This window comes from Saccostrea echinata, unplaced genomic scaffold (genome assembly GCF_033153115.1).
Source record: "Saccostrea echinata isolate AGI-Se365-2 ecotype Australia unplaced genomic scaffold, CSIRO_AGI_Sech_v1 ptg000028l, whole genome shotgun sequence".
Classification (NCBI taxonomy): Eukaryota; Metazoa; Mollusca; class Bivalvia; order Ostreida; family Ostreidae; genus Saccostrea; species Saccostrea echinata.
Genome location: NW_026889777.1, coordinates 10,054,798 through 10,070,025, shown reverse-complemented (window position 1 = coordinate 10,070,025; position 15,228 = coordinate 10,054,798). Strand labels below are relative to the sequence as shown.

General features: G+C 35.9%; 1 protein-coding gene and 1 long non-coding RNA gene across 2 annotated transcripts; one reads left to right on the top strand and one right to left on the bottom strand.

The window, feature by feature from the left end:
• The first annotated feature begins 5,361 nt into the window (after positions 1–5,361).
• Positions 5,362–7,467, top strand: LOC133193994 (uncharacterized). The gene has a single exon (XM_061329905.1). It carries the CDS (start codon positions 5,362–5,364, stop codon positions 7,465–7,467), a length of 2,106 nt encoding a protein of 701 aa, XP_061185889.1.
• Positions 7,468–9,510: 2,043 nt separating this feature from the next.
• On the bottom strand, positions 9,511–10,844 carry LOC133193733 (uncharacterized). The gene is made up of 3 exons (XR_009721990.1): positions 10,754–10,844; positions 10,067–10,297; positions 9,511–9,850 (listed from the first exon to the last, which is right to left on the bottom strand). It is a non-coding gene; the product is annotated as an uncharacterized LOC133193733 (long non-coding RNA).
• Between the last annotated feature and the right edge of the window lie 4,384 nt (positions 10,845–15,228).

The following is a 15,228-nucleotide window of genomic DNA, read 5'->3' as shown; positions in this document are numbered from 1 at the left end:
GTGTACGAAAGCCGCGTTATCACGAGTAAGTATCTCGTTATAACGAGTTAGTTATCGCGTTATAACGAGATAGTTTTCTCTTTATTTCGAGATTTAATAGCAGTATAGGAATAAAAATGGCTGTAGTTTTTAATGCAGTTGAATTTTTAGCTAGTACATGTAATTATCAGTCAAATTTAACTTGCACAATTGGTAAGTGGCTGAAAATTTAATTTGCTCTCGGGTTTACTTTTGATAAAATCCTGAACTATCTCGCTGTTAATAATCATATTTTGATAAGTATCGCAACTCTAAGGCGAACACATTTACAAAATGTACACATTAATTCGTGAACGCCTCCTCAAGTTGTTGCATTAGGACGCGACATTTTTCTTAAAATAATATTGCCAAATATACTTGCTTCAATCTCCCTCGACCAGCTGGGCACACGGACGCTGCAGAACGTCAAACTTTGGCAATTTATTTATGACAACTATTTCTGATGAATGACACTATTTCGACATGTTTTGAACGACTTATACACTTTCTTATATCGATTTCTATACCGCTAAAATTAAATATCAGGGACGTTTTAAGTGCAACATATCGCAGGCGTTTATGCAACATATACATGTAATATATACGATTACAGTGTGATACATATGTTATTTTTGAGATTCAGAAATGTTTTGAAGAAGGGGGATGGTGAGACATCAGCAGTTAGATTATAGGCGTAGTAATAGGGGGACTAATGTCCCCACCACCACTTTTGAAAAGAGGGCGGTCAAGATTATCTTTGTGCCCCTTCCTCCAGATTTCTTTTTTTACCTGAGTAAATATATCCCGAAAATAATGGCGAATACTCGTAGTTGGAATATCAAATCTGTTCTCTCTTTTTTTTTTTTTTTTTTTTTTTTTTTTTTTTTTTCTTGTCAAATATTTTACTTGGTTTACCCCCCCCCCCCCCCTTGAACTATTAGCTTATGAAGATTGTCCACGATGATGAGGAATGATGAAGCAAAAATGATATTACATTCTTCTAAGTAATAAGACGTTAGATCTGATCTACTGATATTGACATTTTATCTAATATTCTGTCATGATTCACTGTTTATATTTTTTGCGGGGGGGGGGGGGGGGGGCAAGCTGTGGAGATTCACGTAGATCTATTTGAGATTCACGTCTATTTGGCGGATCTTACACTTATGTTTACCACATGTTGACAAAACATCAAACCAGAGTTAACAAAACAAAAGAAAAAAGAAAAAAAGTTGACAACGCCAGTTCACTTTTATAATCTTTTTACTTAGGATTGATCAACGAATAGACCTAATACTACATGTACATGTATATTATTAATACAACATTGAAGCAACGTCGTTATTTATTTTCCTCATCACAATATTTATTATGTATACATTGCAAGCATATAATTTTTATTTCAAAAAGAGATTGATGTTTTGTTTTTTTTTTTGGGGGGGGGGGGGGGTGTAATAAATAGAGGATATTCAATGTTTTGTAGTTGATATGGAATTTATTTCACGTGTGGGACAGGATTTTTTTTATATTTTCATGAGTGCGAAACACAAGTGAAAATATCAAAAATCCTGTCTCACGATACAATACATATTTCTAGGCATTGAAATACACCTTGATTAATGCGTATCATATTGTAAACTTTATAGATACTTTAAAAACTTTCATTCTATACCCAAAAAGGATCACAGACATATCAACTGTTTTTACTATTGTCAAAGTGAGGCATGTGAATTTCCTACATGCTCTACATTTCAGCCTGCTGACCATCACCTTTTTATTGTGGCTTCCGTAGAATAAAGAGCCCCAAAAGGTTTTTTATTCTACCACAATGATAATAACGCAAAAATACATATTGTACATGAGATTTCATGCCAAATTGGTAAATTAAAATGTTTCTTTCTTTTATCTTCATCATATTTATTATTGAGGGGAAGGAGGGATTGATGATAAAAACAACGTGAATTTAGTTTTTTGTCAGACATTGAATTTTGATCTTGCCCCTTTTGCAATTTCAAGGTATAACACAACATGAGGCGGTCATAAATTTCCGTATATTTGTCTTCGGTCTTTTCAATAAACAATACTGATCAAAGGCATACAACAAAAAACTAGTATGCTGTTGTTCCATAAAATCTTTATCACGCATGCATACTTCAAACAAATTTGATCGACTCGCTTCTGTAGATTTCCTATAAATAATGGTCGATTTTTTTACTTAGATGTATTAACTCTTTAGATCAATTTGTATCTCGTTATAACGAGATAACTATCTCGTTGCAGTTTGACCTACTTTTACAAAAAATTACAAAACTTTAACCTTGGCCATAATTTTTGAATGGTTGGATCTAGGGATTTTATATTTCACGAGTGTATTTCAAGTGTCCGGTCCTTTCTTTGAGTACCAACATTTTTCATCTTTCGACTTTGACCTTTGAGTTTGACCTACATTTGAAAAAAAAACCTTGAACCGTTGCTGTTGTGGCTTTTTATATTCCACTTATGCATTCTTTGTGACAAAACCTTTCAAATTCCTTACTTTGGTACCACTAATTTTTTACCTTATGACATTGACCTATTGCTTGCCTTGAGAAGATAAATTATAAAGCATTTTATCACTATAATGTTTCCATGTAGAACTCTCATCCACTATTGTGATCCCCCCCCCCCCCCCGGGCATGATTTGAACAAACTTGAATAGATTAGGAGCTTTCATACAAGATTCATCCTTTTTGGCCCCGTGGTTATTGGGAACAATTTTTTTTTCAGTCAGTCCCATCATATTTGTGCATCTCTTGATTATCTCCCCTTACAGGAAGGCGTGGCCCTTCATTTTCAGAAGAAACTTATATTAATTGTTATCCCCTCCACCCAAGGATTGTTTGCAAAGTGGCCCTGGGGTTCGATCTTCACAAGAAAATGAAAATATATAGAATTATGAAAAGTTCACAACAGCAGTGATGTTAAGCCAAGTGATTCCGGGCTGGGCCTGATCACCCCAGTCAGCGCACCTCTGGAGGCTGTAGTGGACAGCGCCGAAACAGCTGATGAAGGAGGATCCACCTGAAGACGGAATCACGCATCTTTCCACCAGGATGTATACAAGTAATATTATCTTGGAAACCAGTGACAGCCAGGAAAGTCTGGATGACAACTGAGAAAAGTTCAGTGACAACCTGGAGAGACAGGAGACAACCAGGAGAGACTGTCACAATTCATGTCCATAATTGTTTCCATATATTTTATCAAATTACTGTATAACTAATATTTATTGCCCAATATGTTCTCCATACTTTTAAGCTTGTTCAGCAGGTTTTACCCGGCGATTTAAATCCCATGCTATTCAGAAATCAGATTGGGCGTAGCAAATGACCAGAGCAGTCGTGTTGTAAAACAGCTCAAGTTTTTCCTGTATGCTTAAATAATTGTTTTATATTTAATGACCAGAGGTCCACCTATTCTGGGTAAGTGTATTTTATTTATTATCATTAGTTGATATTGTTTATTGATGGTTTTTATTCCTGAAATGGCCACAGAACTTTGTTCTATATTTTCATTCGTAAGTTAGATTCAAAGTAGTATTTGCTCATGTAATGTATATATATTATAAGTAAAAGTATAAGTGTATGAGTATATGTATAATGTAGACATAGTGTTGTATGTACAAAGTATGTCGTATAGTATTCGTCTTAAAGTAAAATTATTGTCTACAAGTAGTACACTTATTCTATGTGTGAACGTACAAGTTCTGTAAAGTAAAGTAAATTGAAGTAATGAAGTATATGTAAAGTGCACTAAAATGCAACTTATTATATGTATAATACAGTAAAATGCACCTTAGTGGATGTACAGGAAAATGTACAAGTATGAGCGAAGTATACTAGTATTAAGTATATTATGTCTGTATCTAACTTTAATTTATATAATAGATCCCATAAAGCCATAAAGCCATTAAGCCATCATGCCATTGTGCCATTATGCCATTAAGCTATTATGCCATTGAACCATTCAGCCATTGAGCCATTAACTGATTAAGCCATGCAGAAAACGCGTGTGTTTTGTATATTTTGTAAAAATAACTATTATATAAAAAAATTGAATTGTAATTTGGGAAGCCGCAAGCCACTCTGTGACAGAGACTGGGATCAGGGGTGTGGAGGCTTGGCAGGTCAGAGCACAAGTTCCGTGAGGAAGGACCCATTTCATCACGCTATGGACAGATATATACCTAAACACCCCCGAGGTCGCGCGAGAGCGGGGGAGGATGAGCGACCTGTAGGGATGGATAATCAGGATGCAACCAGGCAACGGAAAACGATGACGACTACGAACAGTGAAAATGTATGCAGCTGTGGGAAAGTATGCAAGAATCAAAGGGGCCTTAAAATCCACATGGGGAAGATGGGATGTAAGCCAGAGCAGCGGTTAACACAACGCACAGGGCAACCTGGTGAGACGGAGGAGGAAGTGGTTCAGGACAAACACCAGAGTGACCACAGCCTCCATGTGTTAGGCAATGACGAGGCTTCATACAGTGAGACCCATGACAGTGATGACAACAATCAATTACAGACCAGAAATCAACAGCAAGAAGAGATGGGAGACAATCGGTGTACTGAAAGTGATATAAGGAGGAGGAAAGTAAAATGGCCAAACAGTAACAATAAAAGTAACTGGGAACAGTTTGATCGAGATGTTGATGTAATTCTGAATACGACCCTTGCAGGCAGTATTGACAGGAAAATAGAAGCTATGACATCAATTATATACAACGTAGACCTCGACAGGTTGGCACAGAACAAAGGAAAAAATCACAAAAGGAGGGAAGGAAGAACAAGAGAGAGAGGGAAATAGCAAAGATGAGACAAGACCTGCGGCAGCTTCGTAAGCAGTATATAAAGGCTACAGAAGAGGAGAAACCAGCACTATCACAGTTACGAGCTCGAAGGAGGAGGTGGAGAAATATTTGAGGGAGATGCACAGTGATCCACATAGGGACGAAGAGCTAGGGGAGTGGGAACAGTTGATACATCCTGAGGAGCCAAATCAACACTTTGATGAATCACCACCAAAGCTAAAAGAAGTGGTAGAGGTAATTAAGAAAGCCAGAGCAGCATCAGCACCGGGACCAAATGGAGTTCCATATAAAGTTTATAAGAACTGTCAACGGCTGACAACGCGTCTCTGGAAACTGATAAGAGTTGTTTGGAGGAGAGGCCGATTGGCAGAGAGCTGGTACAGAGCAGAAGGCTGTTTTATTTCCAAAGAAGAGAAATGAGAAGTACTGATACAATATCGCTCCTGAACGTAGAAGGAAAGATATATCTTGCAATTTTAGCTAGGAGAATGTCTAGTTACTTGCTTGAAAATCAGTACATTGATATAGCTGTGCAGAAGGGAGGAGTACCTGGAATATCAGGATGTATCGAGCACACAAGTGTATTGACACAGATAATCCGGGAAACCAGGGAGTCCAAAGGTGAGTTGGCAGTAGTCTGGCTAGATCTAGCAAATGCTTATGGAACAGTACCCCACAAACTTGTTGAACTGACACTCGAAAGATACCATGTACCAGAGAAGACAAGGGCAGTTTTAAAAGACTATTTTGATCATCTCCAGCTAAGATTCACAGTACAGGATTACACAACAGCATGGCAACGCTTAGAAATTGGTAAAGTCACAGGATGCACCATATCAGTTATCCTGTTCTCAGCAGCAATGAACATGATAGTCAAATCGGTGGAGAAGAAGAGCAGAGTGTCATGGATGAAGTCAGGAGTACGCCAACCACCAGGGAGAGCATTCATGAATGACATGACAGTTACAACCAAGACAGTTATTGAAGCCAAGTGGACAATACAAGAACTAGAATCAGCAATCACTTGGGCAAGAATGAAAGTAAAACCAAGTAAATCCCGAAGTTTGGTCATAAAGAACGGGAAAGTAAAGGAAGAAAGATTCAAGATTGATGGAGAGACAATACCAACAGTCTCAGAGGAGCCAGTAAAATGCTTGGGGAAATTCTTCAACGACACATTAACAGACAGACAGAATGTAAAAGAAACATGCAGACAGCTGAATGAATGGATGAAAACTTTGGATAAAAGTGGACTGCCTGGTAAATATAAAGCATGGATTTACCAACATGGGATACTGCCTCGCCTCTTATGGCCGCTATTGGTGTACGACGTACCCCTGACCATAGTAGAAGGGATGGAAACAATAGCAAGCAGATATCTGAGGAGATGGCTGGGGGTACCAAGAAGTTTCAGCAGCGTTGGTTTATATAGCTCTGGGACAAAGCTACAGTTACCTCTTAAGTCTATTACTGAAGACTTCAAGGAGACAAAAGTGCGTCAACATTTATTGTTACAGAATAGCAAGGATGAGAGGGTACGGACAGCGAAAGTAGAAATTAGGACAGGGAGAAAGTGGTCAGTAAAGGAAACTATAGAGGAAGCACAATCCCGCTTGAGAATCAGTGATATAATTGGAAGACAGGCAATAGGAAGACAAGGGCGTGATGACACACCAACAGCAAGATGGGGGACAGCTTCAGTAGAGGAGAAACAAAATTTAATGCGTACAATAGAGGAAGATTCAAGAATGGTGAAAGCAGCTGGAATGAAGAAACAAGGTAGCTGGTTGAACTGGGAGAATACACGCCAGGTGAAGTTGGGATGGAATGATATCTGGAAGATGGAACCATTCAGACTTCAATTTAAGCTGAAATCAGTTTACGATGTCCTTCCCAGCCCAACTAATCTTGTAACATGGGGAGTGACAGATGATCCAAAGTGTGCCCTCTGTAGTAAATCAGCAAACTTGGAGCACATATTATCAGCATGCTCACAGGCTTTGAAAGATGGGAGATACACTTGGAGACATGATAAAGTTCTAGCCAGTATAGCTGACACCTTGGAGAAAAGTATCAAAAAACCAAGGAAAAACAGAGAGGGCCTGAGATTTGTCAACTTTGTGAAAGAAGGTGAAAAAGGACATAAAGTTAGTGTGGAAGGAAGTGGTCTGCTGGGGACAGCAACAGATTGGCAGATGCGGGAAGACCTCAAGAAAAGATTAGAATTTCCACCTGAGATAACAGCTACAAACAAGAGGCCTGACATAGTTATCTGGTCAGTGGCAACAAAACAGACAATTCTTATGGAATTAAAATTACCATGGGAAGGCAGAATGGAGGATGCATATGAGAGGAAAAACCTAAAGTACCAAGACCTAGTGACGGATTGTCAACAAAATGGATGGAAGGTCTGGTTTTTCGCAGTTGAAGTGGGATGTAGAGGATTTGTGGGACAGTCTATGTGGAGGGCACCGAGAGTCATTGGCATTACTGGAGCAGAGAGAAGGAGACTGATAGGGAGTCTGTGTAGGGAGGCAGAGTCAGCATCTATGTGGTTGTGGAGAAGAAGGGCAGGTAAATGGAAAGACAGTTAAGATACAGCAGTGATATAGACAGTAAAATAGAACCGCAGTGATGTTAAGCCAAGTGGTTCCGGGCTGGGACCTGATCACCCCAGTCGGCGCACCTCTGGAGGCTGTAGTGGACAGCGCCGAAACATCTGATGAGGGAGGATCCACCTGAAGATAGAACCACGCATCTTTCCACCAGGATGTATACAAGTAATAATTCTAGGCATAATTTATGCTTGAAATACACCTTAATTAATGCGTATCATATTGTAAACTTAGATATTTTATACACTTTCATTCTATACCCAAAAAGGATCACAGACATATCAACTGTTTTTACTATTGTCAAAGTGAGGCATGTGAATTTCCTACATGCACTACATTTCAGCCTGCTGACCTTCACCTTTTTATTGTGGCTTCCGTAGAATAAAGAGTCCCAAAAGGTTTTTTATTCTACCACATTGATAACAACGCAAAAATACATATTGTACATGAGATTTCATGCCAAATTGGTAAATTAAAATGTTTCTTTAAATTCTTTTATCTTCATCATGTTTATTATTGAGGGGAAGGAGGGATTGATGATAAAAACAACGTGAATTTAGTTTTTTGTCAGACATTGAATTTTGATCTTGCCCCTTTTGCAATTTCAAGGTATAACACAACAACATGAGGCGGTCATAAGTTTCCGTATATTTGTCTTCGGTCTTTTCAATAAACAATAACTGATCAAAGGCATAAAACAAAAAAACTAGTATGCTGTTGTTCCATAAAATCTTTATCACGCATGCACACTTCAAACAAATTTGATCGACTCGCTTCTATATATTTCCTATAAATAATTGTCGATTCTTTACTAATAGATGTATTAACTCTTTAGATCAATTTGTATCTCGTTATAACGAGATAATTATCTCGTTATAACGAGTTAATTTTTTTTTTTTTTTTGCCTTGTCAAAAACGAGCCTATCCGGCTTTCGTACCTGTGTAATTCGTTTACTGATTAAAAAAATGCATATAATTTATGCCACCGTAATCGAAGATTCATGGGCATATAGTTTTTGGTCTGTCCGTCCGACTGTTTTTCTGTTAATCTGTTTGTCCACAATAACCTTGCCCACAGTGATAAATTTTGATATCCTTTCTTTTGGTAACAAATTTGACCTCTTCGCCTTGACCCAGGGTGTTTGACCTACTTTTGCAAAATTAACAAAACTTTAACCTTGGCCATAACTTTTGAATGGTTGGATCTAGGGCTTTTATATTTCACAACTATATTCCAAATGTCCGGACCTTTCTTTGGGTACCAACATTTTTTTTTACCTTTCGAATTTGACCTTTGAGTTTTCACCTACAACTGAAAAAAAAAACTTGAACCGTTGCTGCTATGTCTTTTATATTCCACTTACACATTCTTTGTGACAAAACCTTTCAGATTCCTTAATTTGGTACCATTATTTTTTTACCTCATGACATTGACTTATTGCTGGCTTTGAGAAGAAAATTATAAAGCATTTTATCCCTGTAATAATATTTCCATCTAAAACTCGCCTGTACGAAAATTTACGCCCTGACCTTAGGCGGAAATCAAAAGACGGAATCCGCCTTTATCTATAAAGATCTTAATAAGACTATTAGACGGAGTCCGGGTGGAATCAGGGCGGAATAGGGCTCGAAATATTTAAATGAGTTAAGGCGTATTCCGCCTTTCCTAATATGGATTACTTTCAAGGCATATTCCGCCTTACCTGCAAGGCGTATTCCGCATTAATGGCAAGGCGTATTCCGCCTTACTTAGGATAGGCGTATTCCGCTTACTAGCAAGGCGTATTCCGCCTTATTTAAGATAGGCGTATTCTGCCTTACTAGCAAGGCGTATTCCGCCTTAATGGTTAGAGGGATTTTGCATTAATGGTTACATAATCTGCCTATCACAGTGTATCAGCTATTGTTGTTTCAGACTTTTACAAACTTAACAATTAAAAAAAAAATGAAATTATACAAATTATAAATCATTTATTTACAAGTTCTTTAAAATTCAATGACTAAAAAGATTTTACATTTGAAAATGTTATGCCTTGCCTTAAATTCACATGAAATAAAAAGATAAAAAATATTGTACCAAAACTTGATTTTTCTTCATACATCTACATAATAATGTGACTGTCACAGTTGAATTAACAAATAAAAAAAGAAAGACAAAACCATTGTTTAAAAGTCAATTCAACAAACCAATTAGCTGTTAATTTACCACTGGTTAATTATTTTCACAAAATTCTTTCTGTCTGCAAGGAAAGAGTGTGTCATTTTATTGTTCTTCTTCCTAAGTTATCTGGAATAACTTATCTTTTCCATGATTCAAGCTTTCCTTTGCCATTCTTCACACACGGTCACCACATGTTGAAGTCTATAAAGAAATTTATACAAACTGAGATGAATTTTTTGTTTTAAAACAACTCTTCAACATTTTTCAATAAAATGACTCTTTTATGACATTCTATTCTGTATTACAGATCAGGATGCAAACAGTCTTGTCTAATTTCTCTCAACACTAAAACTTACAAAATATAAGAATATTTTTTTATATATTTATCAGACGTCTGATGTCTTCATGTATTCTTACCTCTAATAACCTCCAATACAGTTGAATGAAGCACAGGTGTTAGACTGCATTCCTTTTTCCCATGAATCTTCAGCAAGCTCTCAAATGAGTAGTCTCAGCAGCGTTGCGAGTTTACTCCTAAGGGTGGATGGACAGTGACTTCTGGCCTTCATCCTGACTTGCTGCAGTTGCTGCAGTCCTCATTTTACCTTTATCGGCCAAAATTGCTGAGGACTTAAAAAGCTCGAAGTGCTGAAATGTATAACACTGCACTGCAGAAAATCCTAATATCCACAGTTTTAAAATTGACTTAAATAGGTTTTTAATCTCTTATTCAATTACTTTTCATAATCTTCATATATTTGTAAAAGGTAATAACGTAAGACCCCATTCTACAAACGCTTTTAATTTACATGTATATTCAATAAATGCTCATGAAATATGTAGATCTAACTTAAATGAATATACTCATATCCATGTATGTTTTGAAATGTACATTTGCAGCTGCTTATTGAATAATTAGGAAAACTATCGTGTAGATGCATCAACGTTAGGAGGAATGGTACACTTCAATATGGATGAAAAAATAAATAAAAAAAACTTGTTCAAATTTCACCCCAAAAATGTATTTTAAGAATGTCATCAAAAAAAAAGAAGAAGAATTCCATGTACATGATGTATATATTAATATTTTAAATGATGACTTACATCTCAGAACCTGACTCCTAATCCCAACTGAGCAGAGAACTACACTTTTAGAAGGGTGTCTGTGTCACCATTCCACTAATAAACCACTGGTTAAACCAGTGCTAACACATATCATATCGTGACTTTAAAACTGGAAGTAACTACAGGTCGCTAATTTTAAAAGGAAATCGTATTTCCGGAAAACACATACGCAAAGTGGAAAATAAAATTACACAAAAGTACATGTTGATTAATAATTGACAAATGGATTAGTAATTTTTTTTATCCTTTATCTTTGTACTTTTTAATATTTTAATCTAAAAGGATATACTCATAACATTGAAAACGGGGGGGGGGGGGGGGGGGGGTTGAGGCTACCCTACATTAGGCAAAAGGAAATGGCGCCTGAAATTTTATGCGCAAACTTTTTTTAACATCTGGGTTAGTGTAGAGTATAATGTGAATATAGGGCCTCAATGCTATTAATTCCAATTGGAATTAATTATCGGAAGTAATGGTGGAGAGTGGTGTGTACATATTTTGGCTGTACGAATTCAAAAAAAGAGAGAAAAGAAAAAACACCACTAAAAATTTTAACTTACCAATTGTTTTCACAGTTACATGTATTCCTGTACAGTGTTTAGAAGTCCTTCTTTGTCCATTCAGCATGTTCACCGAGCATAATTTGCTTCACTTCAAAGCTTAGTTAAGAATAACACCAAAAGTTGTATTTTATCACTCTTTTTTCCAAAAACACATAACAAATCATCTTCAGAATAGTAATTTACAGGCATACATCTTGCCTGAGTTCCTTTTTAAACTGAATAAGATATAAAGATTCATCAACCAAATTGACCAACAGTCATCACTTTCAAAATCTGCATTCAAACTGACCAATGCATCCAAAGAGAGGCTCTGCCTGAAAACTTCCGCCCCCTGTAGAGGGTGGTCAAGCAGGAGCGCATTAGAAACGTATATCTGATATACAATATGGCTGCAAAAAATTACTCCTCCAGGAAACGCAATCTTCAATGTAATAAAAAGCCTAATATTCAAAGTCTAATAACTGGATTAAAAGCGATGTTTGACTATTTTTTTCGAATATCTCCCCCATTAGTGCCTTTAGAAAACAAGGTCATCTAGAGGAATGAAACATGTGGTCATGATTTAAACTGTTCATAATTTAAAGATTAATGCAGAATCCGTCTAAGAGCTAAGCCGGAAAACGTCTAACAAAAATACGCCTCAGATTTAAGGTGGAATCCACCTAAGATATGAGGCGGAAAACGGTTAAAGCTAAGACGTTTTCCATGTCCGCCTTTAGTACGGCTTAGTCCACCTAGCACTTAACCGGAATCCGTCTCAGTCCGCCCGGACTCCAGGCGGAAAACAGTTAAGAGTTTCGTACGGGCAGTGAACCCCTATTGGCAGGGATAGACATTAACTTTCAGATTCACTTGCCCTTCGGGCAAGTGATCTCAAACTTTTACTTGTCCGAATGCAAAACTTGGTTGCCCAAAATTAGGATGGAACTTAAAGCGAAAATTATTAATTACTGCAAACGTTTTGAAAAGAACAAATGTGAAGAAATACACTACTGTCAATTTGGCAAGTTGAGCTACCGGGTACCTGAAAAAATTTCGATCCTGAATTTGTACATTATTTAACCTGTTAACACACACTGCCATGCGGCAATAACCCTGCGTTTCCTTTAAAAAAAAATCATATTTTTGAAAATTATTTGCGGTAGGATCATTCTGTGATTCGTGATTTACAGCGATAACTGTGAAGCAACGCTTAAGGAAGATAGTTGCTACGAAACATACATCTTACCTTGATCAGAATACAACGTGTTACACTGTACTTATATTCTGTGCGTGAATAATCTAATTTCCTAATAAGTTAACAAAATTTTGTTAGACGTAGAGCGTATTTCCTACGAAAGAAAACAACGAACTCAAATTTTAAATGAACGGTATATAATCCAGCAGAAATGCTACCAAGGAATTTCGAATGCAAAAGCATTGTCAGTCAGGTGCGTGGCGGAAATCAAGTGTTCAATTTATTGTTTTATTTATAAATTAATGTAAACTAAATAAATATGTACATTTGTATGAAAAAAATTCACTTGCCCGATCGGACAAGTATGTCGACAATTTCACTTGCCCGAATTGAGAATTTACTTGTCCCGGGCAATCGGACAACCATTAATGTCGATCCCTGATTGGGGCACCACCCACCCACCCCTGATTGGGGGGGGGGGCATGATTTGAAGACACTTGAATAAATTAGGAGCTTTCATACAAGATTTATCTTTTTTGACCCTGTGGTTCTTAGGAAGAGATTTTTTCAGACAGTCCCATTATATTTTTGCATCTCTTGAATATCTCCCCTTGCAGGGAGATGTGGCCCTTCAGAACAAACTTCTTATCCCCTCCAGACTCCATCCAAGGATACTTCGCTTAGTTTGACTTTAATTTGACCCAGTGGCCCTAGGGTTTTTCACAAGAAAATGAAAATATATAATTATGAAAAGTCACAAACAATGACAAGGACAAAAATTACAGACAACAGACATATTTCGACAAGAGAGAAAATATCACTTGAACCTTTGGCTAAGATGAGCTAAAAAAAAACAAAACAAAACAAAAATGCACTTGATGCAAACAATTTATTACCAAAACAATCATAGTTAGAATTGCTTAAATTGTATATATAATACACATCATTGCAATCCCTGTACAAAAAAAAATATATATAGCACCTAGTACATGTATAAATGGAGCCCAAATAACAATAGCAAACAAGCATCTGAATAAATTTATTTAATTTAATTACGTATACATCTTCATAGCACTTGCGTTGACATGCACTGAAAAAATAGCAAAACAATTTGAAATCTTTAGTTTCTTACTGTGGGTCAATCATTTCAAAATTACCGGTAAATGCAACAGTGAGAATTCATTTTTTCCCCGTGCAAATGCTGTCTTACCTGAATGAATCTTATTACTTTTTGTACTCGTATATTTGATACTCAGTAAACTTTTTTTTTAAGGTCTGATGATACGTTCCTCAAATATCTGTTATGTAAAACTATATCTTCGTAATGCATGAAAAATATTCAAAATTTTATTTACCTTCTGATTTCTAAACCAGTTTCTAAATGTCTTTAAAAAAAATTCCAAACACTAAAAAAATTTGATATTATTTTTTTTTTTTTTGCAAAAGGATTATATAAGAAAAACTATCCTCTGGTATCTTGCACAAATGCCTGTACCTCAATTTTTTGTGAGTATAAACATGTTAAAGTAGCAATACTTCAGTGACGAAATCTTGGAAAAAAATTATATATTATTGAGGAGCGTAATTCGTCTGTCCTTAAAATGATGGAATTTAAAACCATTTTATAAAAACAGTAAATGATAAAATACATAGTTATACAGTACACCAACACAATAATTAGCTTTTTATGAGCATAGGTGAAAAAGGGATATAATATAATTTTTTCAACTTGAGAAATAGAAAATTGAGTTACTCTCCTTTTAATATGTGACTAAATTTTATCTATGTGGCAGTGTTTGACCTAATTCCTGCAACATTTAGAAGATTAATTTTTTTTGGCCTTACATACACTGTAGTACATGTACATTTAGGTTACATTTTAAAGAAGCTGTAAAAAAGGAAAGAACTTTGAAAATGGCTAAATATTGCACATTAAATGCAATAAATTGTCAAGTTCAATAACAAATGATGCAGCTGAGTTAACTGACAAAATACTAAATACAAAGCAATATGTACATTAAAACATGAATATATGGAATAGAGATAGGATTGAAGCTGAAATTGCAATGTTGTAACAAAAGTTAGAATCATTCAGCATTTTCTGGATACTGAGTGAAAAAAATACTAGTTTTGATTTGTGATGACTATTATAATAAACATGCTTTACTTTATACATATATCTACACCAATGGTAGTTTTATCTTCTAGGGCCACAAAATGGCCAAAAATGTTATGAAATGAACTAACTCATAAAAGAAAAATGATGTCTGAACTATACATAAAGAGGCCATTACCAGATATATTTACAAATCTAAATGATTCTTTCTTGCCTTAAGATGTTCACTTTTTGATAACTTTAATCCACAAACAGTTGATTTTTTTTCACATAATCTTATCCAAAGTTAATTTTGGTGAGGTTAAAAAAAAGTTGTATAAGACCTGTTTATGCACTTGCCTAAAAATTTAACAATTCCAATCTCCCATATTCTAAGGTAAACAAACCCTTTTTCCTAAAATGTCATTGAAATATGTTCACAGTTTTCTGTGTGCTATTCATAAAGCTAACTAACAGACAATAAATACAAATGAAAACCTAACTTTTTTTATAAAATAATTAAAAGAAATAAATGTGTATAATATACATCTTAATTTTCTCATCACAAAATCATTCTCATTCTCCTTGTATATAGTCATGCAGTAAATACTGCATCAAA

What these genes read in the sequence shown, in the direction of transcription:
- LOC133193994 (XM_061329905.1), top strand. Translation starts at nt 5,362, where the DNA reads ATGTCTAGTTACTTGCTTGAAAATCAGTACATTGATATAGCTGTGCAG.